At 37.5% G+C, this 16,124-nt stretch overlaps 1 protein-coding gene across 1 annotated transcript in view; it reads left to right on the forward strand.

The window, feature by feature from the left end:
* LOC121943920 (whirlin-like) overlaps positions 1 to 16,124 on the forward strand; it is a 116,098-nt gene that overhangs the window by 85,010 nt on the left and 14,964 nt on the right. The window contains exons 6-8 of the mRNA XM_042487529.1: positions 8,827 to 9,012; positions 11,539 to 11,730; positions 15,798 to 15,872. Coding sequence (XP_042343463.1) covers positions 8,827 to 9,012; positions 11,539 to 11,730; positions 15,798 to 15,872 — 453 coding nt within the window. The remainder of the gene's footprint in view (positions 1 to 8,826; positions 9,013 to 11,538; positions 11,731 to 15,797; positions 15,873 to 16,124) is intronic.

Raw genomic sequence — 16,124 nt, forward strand, 5'->3', positions numbered from 1 at the left:
TGTCAACTATTTGCTCCGTCTGCCATGGTGGATCAGAGCCAGAACATGGATCTGGTGGAAATTAGCTGTAAGGGTCCCATTAAGAACCATTTTCATCACAAAAAATAAACTTTTTTGAATAAATGGGTCACAACATTTTACACTGAACCCTTTACATTGAAAGAACCCTTTTTAGAGAAGTTCTTTAAGGATTGTTGAAAGCATGGGTGTTAAAATGTCAACATACACAAATGTTTACCCATGTTTTTTTTTTAAATGGTATTTGTAAATCTGTGTTCTGACACTGTTTGTATCTTTGTTATCATCTCATGCCATACAATAGTTACCTGTGAATCTGTATTAAATAGACACTACGTGAAGTAGTTAATGACTGAGATACTGTCCACTCTGCTAATCTGCATCCTGGTAGAGTGTAGATGCACTGCACAATTAAAATAGTATAGGCTGTTGTTGTAATGATTTCACAAAATCTCTGCCCTCTAAAAACATGAACCATGATTGTTGTGGGTGATACTGGGCCACAAGAGCACAGGCCTTTTAGGGGCCTCATGAAGCCCAAGGCAACTGGAAGCTATTCCCTTGGCCCTAGGTCAACCAGTTCAACTAAAACCATGATTGATGTAGGATTAAAGGGCTATTGGTAGAACCCCTTATAGGTGGATTCTAGGTGAAACCCTTGGAATATAAAACTATCCATGACAGAATCTTTTGAGTCGGTACTAGACAAAACTCTTGGAATATAAAATGGTACTAGGTAAAACCCTCTGAGTGCGCTCTTATTCGCACCATAGGAGGTGAAAATGTTCTGGATAGAAACCTAAAGGAGGGTTCTGTTTTTTGAATAATCAACATACCTCCCATAACAAAATGTTGAGAAAAAAAGAGAAAGTGTTGAAACAAAGGCTGAATGTCACATAAAAATTGAACAGGAGTAGCTCTACAATTTTGACATGAATTTTTATTGGAAAACAAGTGAATTCAGTCAGTAAACCATGATCTATAAGAGGTAAAAAAACAAAAAAAAAACAAAAACTCGATTACACTTATTATTAATGAAATTGAGCTTAAGATAATGTTTATGGAGAAAATATATACTACTTTTGGATGTTTAAATATGCACCGAGTCAATTTGATCTGGTAACATTATTGCTGTTCCTGAAAGTTGAAGATAACAGCAAGGTTAACAAAACAACCCTTAAGCCTTACATTACCCAAATATCAGCTCAAAACAAGGCTCAGGGAGATCCAGAGGATTTGTGCACTTTGGGTAGACCATGAAAACAGGACATATAGGGCTATCAACAACCAGACAAGAAAGTCTCTTTTTTCCTGTTATTCAAAGCCTTTCTTTATTTTTAAAAGATATTTTTGGGGCATTTTTGCCTTTAATTGATAGGACAGCACAAGTGTGATTGGGGGAAAGAGAGAGGGGGTGACATGCAGCAAAGGACCAAGGCTGAAATTGAACCTGCAGCCACTGCAGCAAGGACACAGTCTCTGTAGATGGGGCACCTGCTCTATCCACTGAGCCACCAGGTGCCCCAGTCAAAGCCTTTGTGTACAGAATCTACTTACTTATGTTCTTGAAATTGTCAGTTTGACTTGAGAGGTGTGTTGCACTCTGCCACAGCTAGTTGACTTCTTATAAAAGAGTTGCATTGTTCAAAAGTCAGGACCCACAGCTAGAGCACAGCACATCTGTGAATATGAAACACTGATGTAACAGTTATGATAATAATCAAGACTGTTATACCTACCTCCCGCCCGTTGTCCCTTTTGTTAGATGATCTCCATTGACAGTGTAAACAGCTGAGCTCCACACTAATATGTGCAGAAAACCAACACAGCCTGCATCAAAGGCTTGGCTATAATTAAGCAGCTATTCTTCAGAAAGAGGTCCTGTTTCTGTGCCCCAGGCAGTTGGGGGCTAATGAGCTTTGTAGTTTAAGATTGGATGGGTGGCCATGTTGATTTAATGCATATCCATTAAGCATTTCAACAGCCGCTGGGTATCCATTAATGAATTAAGGACAGTGTATGAAGGATGCTGCTCTGGAAACTCAATGTTTCTGAGGGACAAGACATGTAGTATTCAGCACTTGTTTTATAGTGACTCGAATGGGGATAGTTATCAAAAAGCAGCTTGTTAGTGAAGGCAGTGTGCTGTATATTAATTAGGGCCCCTGCTCTGGGGATCTGCCTCTGTCTCTCTCTCTCTCTCTCTCTCTCTCTCTCTCTCTCTCTCTCTCTCTCTCTCACTCACTCACTCTCTCTCTGTCTTTTGCCACACAGGAGATAAACAAGCTTTATCTATTTTGTTGATTTTTATGCACCCTGCCCTCTGTGCATTATGTACGTACCACATCAGCTCCAAATTCCCATTACAGCCCCATCCACACACGGTGCACCTACACAGCTGTTTTCACTTGTTTTGTTGATCAGACCTTTGTCAGGACTATTGAGCGACTGCAGAGTGTTTGATTGACATCTCCCTCACCTCTCTGGTGTGATGCACTCACATAGAGAAAAGCATGAAATGAAAAAAACAGAGCTTTGAATTAAGAATGGACAGAACAGTTCCTCCAGGATTTCTTGATGTTGGGACCACAACAATTCAAGCAAAATTGGCCAATCCAGGTGAATTTTGCACTACCTTGCATCTTTGGCTAATAACCACAATATTACTGAAAATTTTGACTCCTGTCATTGTATAGCTAAGCATAGTGTATTGATCCGCTCAGCCCCTCTTTTTTCCTTGATCTGTCTTTACAATAAGGTTGGCCAGTTTCATCCTTGCCAACCTTGCTTTTTGTCAATCTTCCTGACTGGCTCTGACTTACATGACAAAACGATGGCTTTCAAAAAATATTTGTTTTGTTTTACACCAATATTAGGGGCCAATAGCTTATTGGCCAGGCTGATTATCGAATCAGATATTTGACATTTTGCAGATTATCTGTTTCGCTTTTGCATTTTAGTGATTGCCATTAATATTAATTTATTAAAAAATGCTAAGAAAGTGTTAGTGTGGGAAGAACGTTTACTTTGTAAAACCTCAGGGAGCTTTTATTATTATTATCATTATTATTATTAGATTTTCACTTGGCTTTATAAATAAAGTTGAAGGGAACATGCTGAATATGATATTGGACATTTCAGTTTTGATCAAACATTTTCTAAAGGCATTTACTATTACTAACTATTGTGTTGAGTTCCAAATTTTACATTTTGACAGAAAGATTTTTCATTTTCATTGTAAGTGCATATTGGTTGCAAACATCTGTTATCGGTCTCAGTAACTTGTAATTATCAATATCGGCCCTGAAAAATCAATATCAGTCGACTCCTAACCAATATTGGCTCTGAAAATGCATCACATTATGATGTGCATCCTATGTTATTGTAACTGTAAGAAAATTAATATTCTTAGGATTAAAAAAAAATGCCCCAATATATTGTAACTTGCATTGCAATTTTTTAGAAAAGCTGTTGTGAAATCAGGCATTTCAGACCACAACAATCACAAAAACAGCCTGCGAAATCCTGGAGGGACTGACAGACTCTATATACATCTTCTTTCCACAGGCATTTAAAAACGTTCATGTTTTATCATATGATCAGAGACTGTGGCAATTTTTAAGTTTTATGCGCCACTATGAGACAAAGCACAGAGCATCATTTGAGCAAACTCAAATTCAAAACTGTGGATGGAGAAATAGAATACCTTATATGGCACCAATAAAGGTTTCTGGCCCCCTTTTAAAATTCATAGATTTCCTGCTGATAATAAACGTGATAAAATGCCTCTTTCACCTCCTCCAGATGGGATTTAGATTATCGGAGCACTGACAGGAAATACCTCACTCTGGAGCTCAAGTGATTTCCCATCAGAATGTGCTGTGCAACCTCTAATTCAGCAAAACTGTCCTCCCATGAAAAACCACAGCATCTGGTGTTAGTTCAAATGCCGAATGCATGGCCATAATGTTGTCCATAATTGGCAATTCTTTAATTACTGCTAAAGCTGGAAGAAAATGCCTTCTTCCACTGCAGTCAGACAGACATCCACTGCTATTTAAATCACAACACTCATTAGATTAGTTCTTCTAAAAGGCACTGGGCATGTTACTGTTATAGGTGTCAAGCATGAGTTACTTGTAGACAGATGATGCATCCTGCTATATTTAGAAAAAGCAAACAAACACATTAGATGTTATTCGTGTCCATTCAGCAGGCTGTCTTTAATGTAAGAAAATTTAGCATTTTTCTCCTCATTCAATTTGACTTTCTCTGTTGTTCACAATATTACTTATAACAAATTTCACATTTGCCATTTCCATCACAAGGATTAGTTGTATATTAAACCACTGGAATAACTGATAATTTACGATTTATGAATGTTCAGATCTCTTGTTTTGTTAAACAGATATAGTAAACTGACTAAATACTGCTGTTCAGTCTCTCTGTCAGACTGAACTTTTGTGTTACTACTCTGAATGTACCAGTAAAAGTAACTTCTCATTCTGGAGTGACCATAAATTAGTGACCTAAACAACCTTATTAACTGTCTTAGCGATTCACAATGATGAGTTGAATTAAAACTCACATCTTATGATTAATCTTCACACTGATGAATAGTAGAGCCAACTTGAAGCATTTCAGTTGTCTTTATTTGAATATACATTTATCACAACACAAATTGGACAAAGATCTTGGTACAGCATGTATGTATGTACACAGATGTACCAAGAACTTAAAGTATTTAAGTACAAAGCAATACAATATGTCATACAGAATCACCAATTATCAGATTAAGTTAAGATCATTTATCTTCCATGTTCATCATAGGAGTTAGAATATCTGCAATGTAAGGACTTTCAAAATACTAAACCATGAAAATACACAAATTAGGGAATCCAAATTCTGGAATACGGAAATGTCATGGAAACAGAAAATACTACCCAAAGTTGCTTGTTATTATTCAGAAAAAAAAGTCATGAATGACACCTCTTTGTGTCAGCCATTATATTTCTTCAAATCAATTAAAGTTGAATCAGATTAAATGTTGATGACCACAAGATAACATGCCATGCTTCTTTGTCAGTTTTTGATCTTTTCATCTGAGCCCATGATATTGTCTATTAAACTTTACCAAACCTGAATGGGAGCTGCAGGCGGGTCAACCTGTAACATAATTTCTGGCTATTGCTTGGGGAAGCTCGGGAGTAGTGAGACAAAAAGTATGGCAGCTGGATATCTTTGAAATCCTCGCAACCTATACATCAAAGTATTTTTTAAGATCTGTAGTTTTTGGTTGCAGTCTATATATTTTTCCTCTGATTTATTAACCTAGAAATATAAATAAACTGAAAAACAGCATCATTGAATTGTAAGATTATTCTCGTCAACCAAAGGGCGTATTTTCTCTCTTTGCTTTAAAATTTCAAGAACATATTTTTCCATGTTTGATTAATCAGTGTCCTCCGGTAAATTGGGTGGTGGTGGGGTCACAGACAGTTGATGAGGCTTAGTTAATAAATCGATGGATGGATGGACGGACGGACTGATTGCTTTGAAGGCACTACAGTTGATTTCCAATGAATATTAGGTTAGAACACAACTTCCCTGATTTAATGTGACTTCCGACAAAAACCATACAACAACTTGTTTCATGTCCATACAAATACAGAGATGGAGAATTTTGTTGGTCAAAGAATTACAGATAATGACATCTTTGTACACTTCTAGCACAAATCATGACTCATAAATGCCAACCACACTGAGCATCTGATACTTTTTTTGCCAACCATTCAAACCCAGAAAGATTTGGTCAAATCCCTCAAACATAGTTTGTCCATTTGGAGGACTTGCTGCAGCCAGTAGTCTGCTGTGTCTATATCTGGGAAGCTCTCAATGTAATATCAATCAGTCTAACTTGATATTTAATTAGATTGCTCGCATAAAGGTCACTAGGGAGACATTATATGAAAAAGGATTGGGACAGGCTGGAAATATTTGGACCACATTTTGCAGAATGCCCCAAGATTATCCTCTTGCAGTCTGTGGTAATGTTTTACCCTCTTTAAATGTTTAACAGAATGCATGCTTTTTACACCCATGTGTTTTTGTAATAAATGAAGACATAATGGCATTCAAAAAAAGCATTTATGTCTCCTCTTTGTCCCGAGAAATTAAATTTCACTCCATCCTCTTGACTTTATTTAATTTTGTCTCCAACTACGAGCCCCCACATCAGATACAATCATAGCTCAGAGTGGGTCTCTGTGGGAGACATCTAAGTGTTTATTCCCTCTAACCCTGAGCTCTAAACCAATCCGTTTCCTCATCTATCATGTCAATACATATAACCTCAATCTCATAACTTGACAGAGGGAGGCTGAAGGTCAAATTCATTCTACAAACTCTCAGTATTGATCTTCCAATCCAACAAATTACAGCTTCTCTTCACGCAGGTATTGTCTTCAACTCTTTCTGATTCTGTCCTTTCTCTCTTACCAGCTATCTCTAAGTATTCAAGCCTTCAGTTATGCATATTCTAACCTTGAGGACAGACAATAGCTTTCTCATTAATGGCCTTTTGCAGCATAATTTAAAACTTCAAGCCTGCTGCCTGTTAAATGCCCAATCCTGTGTGCTAGACGGGTGGGGCGACACATTTTAAGAAATAAAGGCCTGTTTCAATTAGCTTGTTCTGCTTACTATGCAGTTCATTTTCATTTTTGCCATTTTTTATCATTCATTTTTCTTTTGTATAAACCAGGTTGTTGGCAACCTCCTGGAGATAACCTTGATGAGTTGCTTAGATCACACACACAAATATGTATGTATGTTTAAACTTTTGCCAATATGGACATGCTACAGACATGGTTGGCTTGGTAAGATTCTCCAGAATTCAATCATTCAGTTCAATTTACTGACACCGTGAGCACCAAAGAATACAGTATTACCAGCAAAGTAAACAAAAGAGACACAAAAAAGAGATTAGTATTTGTAGAAGACTTTTTTTTTAAAAGCTAAGGCTGCATATATAATTATCACAAATATATATTTAAGTTGTTTAACAGAATTATAATAATTTCACTTCTTGCTTTATGAATTTCTTATTTTTGTTGATGTTTTAGGTTTGGCAATTTGTTTTAGGTAATAAAATTTTGTACTTGGGTAATTTATTCTTTTATTGCTCATTACCTTCTTCCCATGTTTTTTTGAAAAAGAAAGAAAGACAGTTTGCCCAGGTTTCAAAGGGTAAAATAAATAATGTGTCAGTATGTCCCATCTTTGCTGAACAACAGTTTTGTGTGAAAGGAATTAAAAGCCCATACCATATAGATGCCTGTCCCAAAAATAAGCCTGTTGAGGTCAATGATTTCAGAAAATAATAGCCCGGGCTATTAACTGAGGTTTTACAGTTTGTCGTTTAACTAAAGCTTCATCCTCATAGAGCCATGTAAGTCTCAACATCATATAGACACTTTTTAAGATTCCACCTCCACCATCTAGTGAACTGTTTATTTATTTTGACCCGTTCACAGCTAAAACTTTGTGTGAGGGAAAATCCTTCCTGGGAGCTTTTCCCCTTGCAGGGTCCTATTTATTCTATTTATTCAATGCAAAGGTTTTCACAGTTGGGGTAAAGCCACAGGACCTCGCTGAAACTCAGTCAATCTAGCAACAGTGAGGGGAGCTGCTTCCAAGTAGAGCTGCTTAGAAAGATAACAATGATGGAGTCCTGAAGGCAGACAAGTTCTGAGTGACTCACCCTGCAGCTTTGAAGTGGCGCCTTCTCCCTGAGCTCAGTCACAGCCACCGTGCACACGATGACAGTAAGGCGGGTGGAAGGTCTGCACACATGTGAAGACTATCTATCTGTGTGCTACTGGGCTTGTAGAGTTACCCCTTTGAAATCTGAGTGAATTGGCCTGATTTCTTTCATGGGAAGAAGGCAATAAAAGAAGACATCAACCAAAAATTAGAAAGAAATTTATTTTTCTTAAAAGTACAAAAGATTACCTAAAAAAATAACTAACTAACAATGACAACAACAAAAATTACGCAAGGAAATGAGCTAAAACATGTACTTATAATTAATTAGTAATAATAATAGTGATTCTGTAATATACTTTCAATATGTAATCATTATGAAAATAAATGTATTTTTCCTCTAGCTTTTTCTTTTTTCCCTAGACATTTTCCCTTGCTTTTTAAAAATGCTTTTTATGTCTAATAATTTCGTGCAGTTTATGGAACATTTCTTACCAAGTTGCTCATTGTCTTTTTATAAATATAGTTTCCCCTAGCTTTTTAGATTTTTCCCTAGACATTTTCCCCAAGCTTTTTAAGAATAATTTTCTAAATATGCTAATTTCTTGCAAGTTTTGGGACATTTCTTACCAAGTTGCTCATAGCCGTTTTCCCATGTTTTTAAAAGAAACTGAAATATGTGTGAAAGGTGTCTGAAAGCTGCACAAGAAAAGTGATGGTGCTCCAGGTGTCAAAGTAGCAATGATAACAACCGACGATCAATTAACCGTAATTTAATTGAACATGAAATTTAATCGATCAGTCACTAGGTTATGCAATTCTGTCAAAGTATATGCAATATGGTGCTGTGAGCTTTGATTGAAGGGAAAAATCTATTTTGTATTGTTTAAAAAAAAGCTAAGTTTTTATATTTGATTACGCAAAGTGTTTTACGTTATGCAACCCTATTTCAAAGGGTTAAATAACTCTTTTCTCACCTGTGTGACCTTTATTTATCTCTCTCTCCATTTTTCTTTGCATCAACCGATCCATCCATCCATCCAGCCAGCAGCATACAGAGGAGTGGGCCCTCCAGGCACTCAGGTGTCTCTGGAGCAGCAGGCCTACATGCTTCTGACGGAGCCGGAGAGGCAGACCATGGCCTATTACCTGCAGGAGTACCAGGAGGGACACATAGGAGTGGAGCCGCTGGCTATGGCTCTGTTTGAGCTCTTCAACACACATGCAAAGGTACAGCATCCTGCAGGGGGACACCACAGCTGCTCTCTATGACGGAAAGGGGACAGTATGTTTTGAGATTGTGAAATAATGTTAAGAAAGTACACTTCCATTTATCACAAGTTTAAATTAAAGATCAAAACTTTTTTCATGCACTCAAATTTCTATTGCAAATTTGTTGTAATCTGTATTAATGAGCATTTCTCCTTTTCCAAGATGATCCATCCACCTGACAGGTGTGGCATATCAAGATGCTGATTAAGCAGCATAGTTACCACACAGGTTTGTGTTGGGATGCTCACAGTAACAGGACACTCTAAAATGTGCGGTTTGATCACACAATACAGTAGGTGGGTTTCCATTATAGATTTGCGCAAAACTTAAAGCATTTATATTTAGTGATGTTCAGCAACTTCTCCTCTTGTAACAACATTCCAAGAAGCATAGTGATGGATGTTCAAAACATTAGCAGCTTTATTTCTATTGCAGCCACCACACTAGCCGTCATTATTTCCAATTGAAGGTGACATAGGCGTGTTTTGGGAAAGATAATTAATATTATAATTTTTTGAAATAACAGTTACATTCCCCCCCTTACACTTCGTAGTCATCTCTCTTCTCATTGCGGATGATCGGCTTGGGTGGACTATCATAGCCTACACTGAGGATTCATGTACCCTGAATGTTTTTGTGTATAATTATGTGACCTGTGTCTGATGTTGAATGTGTGACAAATTTGCTGGTCTTAAACACACTGGTGCTTTGCTGACCTGAGTGTGTGCACACTTGTTTCACTGATTGCACCTGTGACAATTATCTAGTGCTACTCTGACTGTCTGGCACTTGACATCAGCCTTGGTTGATCAGTGAGCTGCCTCTTGTGTTTTTTACATTCCCTGATGAAGACTGGGTGTTTAAATCTGTAGGTGTCAAACCCATTTTTTACAATGCTTTTTAACTTTTGCAAAACAGTGTGCCTGTTATGGTTTTGAGTTTTTGACCAAAGAAATAACAAGTCTAACCTCCCCCTCCTTTTAAAGTTGCCCTGTTTTGCTTTTTGTGGTTTTTGGGTTTTTTTTATAGCATTGTTTTGCTTATGGTCTCCTAGGTAATAAAGCCCAAGTCCAAGTCAAGGGGAGCTCTCTCTCAGAGGGCACTGCTGCTAAGCTGCCCGAAACAGCGTGTTTGACTTTCAGTGACATCACAATGTAACAAATATAACAGAATGTGCATAGAGAGAGCCAGCTGACCAGTCAGAGCAGACTGGGCTTCCAGGAGGCGGGACATAAGCTCAGATGGACTGTTTCAGACAGAGATGCTGCAGCTGCTGATGTGTTTTTTGAACATTAAAGCATGTAAACCTACTCTGGTAGACCCCCAAATTACAAATATAATCCCAAAAATGAACATAATAGGGCCTCTTTAAAGTTTGAGGATTATCTTGAGTAACCGGGTCATGATTTAATTGAACATTTGGACCACAATCAATCTATAAAGAGATTATTTACATGTACAATATAGTCTTTGACAGCAGACTGAAAGAACCCTTTATCATTACGTATTGAGAGTAATATTTGCAGAAAAACTTACTCATTTCTCTGCCAAAAGTGAGAATTTGAGCACAGATTCAAAGAAAATGTGAATGCCTGTCTATGTGTGTGAAATGCTGAATTTAGATAACTTTGACCCCGACAACTGAATCTGATCTGCCAGTGATGTAGCCACCTATTGACTATGAAGTTTCTCATCGCTATTTCACAAGCTCAAAATCTTTTAGAGCCTTCACTGATCCCAGAGAAAGGTAAGATGGAGCTGAAGATAATGGACAGAAAAAACAAACTGAGTCAGAGCACGCTGGACTTTTGATGAGTGCGTCTGTAGCCAGATATTGCAAGAATTCTCATGCATCCAGCTGGCAAGGCAGCTTCATTTGTGTAGCACATTTCATGCAACAGGGAAATAGAATATAACATATGATAAAGAATGTTTTTAAGCTTGCATGAGGTGGTATTTCAGACGATTCGAAAGAGCCATATTTCACAAAAATGCAATGGAAACAGTTTTATCCACATTATGGATATAGATTGGGGATAACTGCACACAAATCAACTAAGCCTCAGGAAACTGTGAAAAAAACTAAAATGACAGTATTTCAAAATTGGATTGAGGCTAACGCCTTATCATGTTTTAGCCTCATATAATGCATGTAAGACCCTGAATTACATATTAAGAAAGTTTGTGCTGATTCAAGTTCAAGAGTCTTTAAAGGCAAACAAGTTGATGTTCTTTTCCTTTGACATCTTTTTTTTAGTTACTTACATTTAAGACCCAAGACTAACTCTGCTCTTTGCTAATTACATTGTGTGGGTTTATTCTGCCTCAGGCACAATGTGTAGGATCTGAATAATCTGAAAGTTACTGTACTCATATATTAATCCTGGTAACTTTGAAACAGCCTTGCCTGAACTCTGTAACTCTCTCCTCTTTCTCTCATGCCTGCTCTCCGTTTAGTTGTGTTATCTCTTCTCTTTCATCCAGTTATCCATGCTGTCTGAGGTGAGGAGTCTGGTGGCTCCTCAGGACCTGGAGTTCTACGACAGGCTGGTGTTGCACCGTGAGAGGGAGGCTCACCAGGCCTGGCATGGAGGCCTGGGAGTGCTGCATCCACAGAGCCACTGCAACCACTCTACCCCTGTGATCCATGATGTAGGACACACAGTCCCTGCTACGGTATATCCCTTATCCACTACACATGAAAATGTGACATCCTTTGTGATATTGTGTGGTATAAGCAATTATCTTGCCATTTTAATGAGAACTAATTCCAAGAAAATGCCCTTTCTCTGTGAGAACCTTAGTTTCAACCTCCAGACTAACATGTTGCAGAGTCAGAAAGAATTCAGGCTAAAATTCAGTTATTTTTCTGCTTTTTCACAGTGAGATCAATTAGTCAGAGTTCACAGTGAACCTGGATACAATTCCCATTTGTCTCAAGTTAATTATTTGTTGTAACAGTTGAAAAGACGGCTAAACCAAGGTTCTCTTCTTATGATAAAAAGCTTTATAATCTCTCTCCATTGCCTTTGCAATATTTTTTTTGTGGTGTTTGAGACCATAAATAGCGAGAAATGGTAAGCTTTTCAAATTAAATTTTAGACCTTTTTTTCCAAAATGATCTCTACATGAATTTTTATACAACCTATCACCTTGATTCTAATTTCTGGGACCTGTGTTAGCCTAATTGGATTAGTTTAAATAGAAAAAAAACAAAACAAAACTAAAATTTCACAAATTTTTGTTGACTTAAATGTTTTGAGTTCTCATCAACTAAAACTAGACTAGATTTTCATCTCAAAAATCTAAATCTAAAATTGCTGCCAAAATTAACATTGCTGCAATGGCGATAACTCTGGCTAGAGGCATTATGTTTTCTGGTTGTCCATCCTTTCTTTTATTGTATGAACAGATGGATGCATATGCATACATTTTCGCAGCTATTGCAAATTCAGATGTGTCTTATATTAGATTTTTTCCACCACCCCAATACATAATTTTCAGCAGCTGTTCATAGGATCAAAACTCAGTCCTGCACATGGGGCATGATGGGGAACTGAGTGGGGAATGAAATGTAAAGTCACATACACAGTGTCTCTGTTCAGTTCTCATTCTCTTTCAGACATGCTCTTGTCTTGCACTGCATTACTTTATATCTATTCAGAGGATCCACATTGATCACTGAAAGTGTGTGTCTTTTATTGCACATGCTACATAGTGAGGACCAAAAACAGCAGAGTGAGAACATTTTGACATTTGGTTCTCACCTCTTCAAAGGACTGTTTGAGTGTTAGGCATTTAGTTTGGATGGTTAAGGTTAGGGTAGGAGCCTAGTGAATGCATTATGTCAGTGAAGGTCCTCACAAAGATATGAGTACAAGGATATGTGTGTGTGTGTGTGTGTGTGTGTGTGTGTGTGTGTGTGTGTGTGCCATTGCACATATCATCTTTTTCCCTCTCCCTCAGTCTCAGCCTTCTAGCATCAGTCTGTGACACAGAGCAGCTCGTCTTTGTGTCAGGTCAGAGTAGTATTGATGTTTCATTGTGGCCCACATCAATCCACAGAGACCCCATTGTGCCAGAGTACAGTCTGCTTCTGATCCACTTCCCCCAGCAGTCTGGCCCCTTAAAAACCCAACACTGCAACACTATCTGACAACACAGTTTGGTTTTATCTTGAATGAAGCATGGATTACTTCCCTCTGCTTCATGAATTCGACCCACTCACTGCCGAACCCTCTGTTCCCACAGGTGCTTCTGGTGTATATGTCTTGTCATTGTCAGTTGTTTAGTGGTGCTATTAAAGGCTTGCTGGTGATGATGTCTGCCGCAGAGCACCATGTGTCTGTGTAATTGCCTGTGCTGACACACTCATTACTGTGGTTGTTAAATTACAGCCCCTGATAAAAAGCTAATTGCATTTAATTGACAGTCACTTAGTTACTCAGTGAGAAACCGTAAGATTCATTGTAGCAACACCATGTTATGACAAACCATTGTCATAGACGGATATTTCTGTTCAAGTTGCCTGCAAGATAATCATTTCAATAGCCAATGGCTGCCAAGAAAAGGGGTGCAGTGTTTAGAGAGGTGCATGAAGAGTTGTCTAATAGATAGTCTAAATAGATAGAAGAGAGGCAAAATAACACTTCTGAATAATATTTTATATGTCAGGCACCCACTTCAAATGTTATTACTGTATTAAATAGGCGTTAGAAGTGGTTATCAGCATAATGACTGAGATATGGTTTAGAAGGCTCCTGCTCAGACTAGTATGTTAGCTGTATCGGCTATTAAACTGGGCAAATTAGCTTGATTTCTTTCAAAAGGTATGACCCAAAAATTGGCAAACAAAAAATAGTAAAAGTACAAGTATATAACCTAAAGAATAGCAATAAATAAACAGAATAGGGAAAAGAAAAAAAAAATCAAACAAACAAGGACATGGCCTAAAAAACTGATTAAAAATTTAAAAAATAATAATTTTAGATAAATTAATATGATAATTATAAATGTCATTTTCTGGACATTTTTTGTCTGGACAAATTTAAATGAAATTTTTTGAAAAACTAAATTGCTTTTAGCGGGTACACATGGAAATCCCTGCCAGAAACCAACAATTAGTCTGTTTGAGCTTTCCCAGTGTTTCTGATGAGTGACTTTGACCAATGTAACAAAAGAGGCTTAAGAGGATCCTGCCATTATGAGAATGACCACATGAAAGCACTTCCATCAGAAATGAACTACAGCCAGGACATAATTCTAATTCAAATATGAAAGTATTTTTTATTTGATTGCCAAGGTTAGAATTTCTTATTTTCAGCAAAATTAAAACTCAGTCTGAGTCAATTTTACATTAAATTTCACATACTCTTTTAACAGCAGAAGTTTAGACTGTCTTGGTTGGAAAATCACAGGTGTTACTAGTCATCATTACCAGAGGAAAATAAGAACAACCCCAGTTTCTTACAGCACTGTGGCCAGGCTGAAAGCTTTGTTGAGTCTTCTACTCCCAAACCTCAGTAGTAACGACATGACAAGCTTCTTTAGTGACAAAATTCAAATTACTAGAGACAAAATTCATCACCTACTGCCCTCAAGTGGTACGGTATCTTAAAACACAGGAACCTTAGAAACAGCTTCCATATATTTAGACTGCTTTTCTACATTGATCTTCACCAACTCACTTCAATGACCTCTTTAGTTAACACTTCCTTACTGATAATGTCTTTATTAACAATTCTGTACCACAGTCCTTTAAAGTAGCTATAATTAAACCTCATCTTACAATAGCTTTTTGAGGATTTTTCATCAGGATTTATAGTGCATCATACTACAGGGACAGATTATTCCCAGTTTCTGTGTGTTAATAATGAATCCACCATGCATGCCAAAGTTAGTTATGGAGTTCCACAAGGTTCTGTGCTCAGACCAATACTATTTACCTTATGTTTGCTTTTCGCAGGCATCCTTTTCTTTTAGAAAAAAATCCATACATTTTCATTTTTTGCAGAATATACACAGCTGTATTTATCAATGTAGCCAGCTTAAATCAATGAGTTAAGTAAACTTTGTGTTAAGCATGTGTTAAGGATAGATAGACCTGATGACCTGAAATTTTTCTATGTGAAATATTTACATACTTATTTAAAAACTCAACATTTCACATGGGACACAAACATGTCAAACAAGTCAAAGTGCTGTGATTGTTTGACCCATCAAAAACCCTTCCCATTTTCCCTACTAAAACATTGTTGCTCTTTAAACTGCGTCATTGCCGCAGATGGGTTTAGATTGTTAGAGTTAGATGGTTATTTAGTAGAGTTAGTTTAAAGTCCTGTACATCTGACACAGACACTAAGGGTGCCTTGTGTGTCAAAGGAAGACGCCTATGGCCAATGACCAAGCTGCCGTACTAGGGACTTGGTATTCCAAGTGTTGCTGAAGGATCATGTGGATCCCCATGAAGGACTTCCGAGGCTCCCTGAGGCCCACTTTGGAAACCACCACTCTGTCGCAATGAAAACATAGAGCCTCCAGCCTCATGTGCCCCCCAAATGATTCAGCTGTTACTGAAAACAAAAGTTTCTCAAACACTTTGTTCGAACTTTCTTATACCCATTTTGTTGTCCTGTGGGGCAAATCCCATCCATCTGGCATCTGTATTAAGTAGGCTAAAGTAAAGTTGTTATTACAGATTTAGCCCTGCAGTACTACAACGCGTCATGCTGTTTCTTTTTCAGACTGACGGCTCTGTTGGTGGCTGGACAGAAAAAGACCAGGAGGAGAACACTAATACCTTACAAAACATTTCACTGGTATGTGTCACTCTTTGTTTTGTCTGCCATAAAAAAAGAATGCATATGCAGTTTGACAATAGAGAATGCCACTTAATTTCCATTCATTCTTTTTGTTTTGTTTGAGACAAGGAGAAAGAAATCAAGTTTCTCTTATCTCTTTTTGTAATATGGATTGACATCGGTGTTCTTGTATGAACACTGAAAACATGGGAAAAGGCGATGAACATCTTGGCAAGAAATGTCCCATAAATTCCATACATTACATTCCAA

Source organism: Plectropomus leopardus, chromosome 6, assembly GCF_008729295.1.
Source record: "Plectropomus leopardus isolate mb chromosome 6, YSFRI_Pleo_2.0, whole genome shotgun sequence".
Classification (NCBI taxonomy): Eukaryota; Metazoa; Chordata; class Actinopteri; order Perciformes; family Serranidae; genus Plectropomus; species Plectropomus leopardus.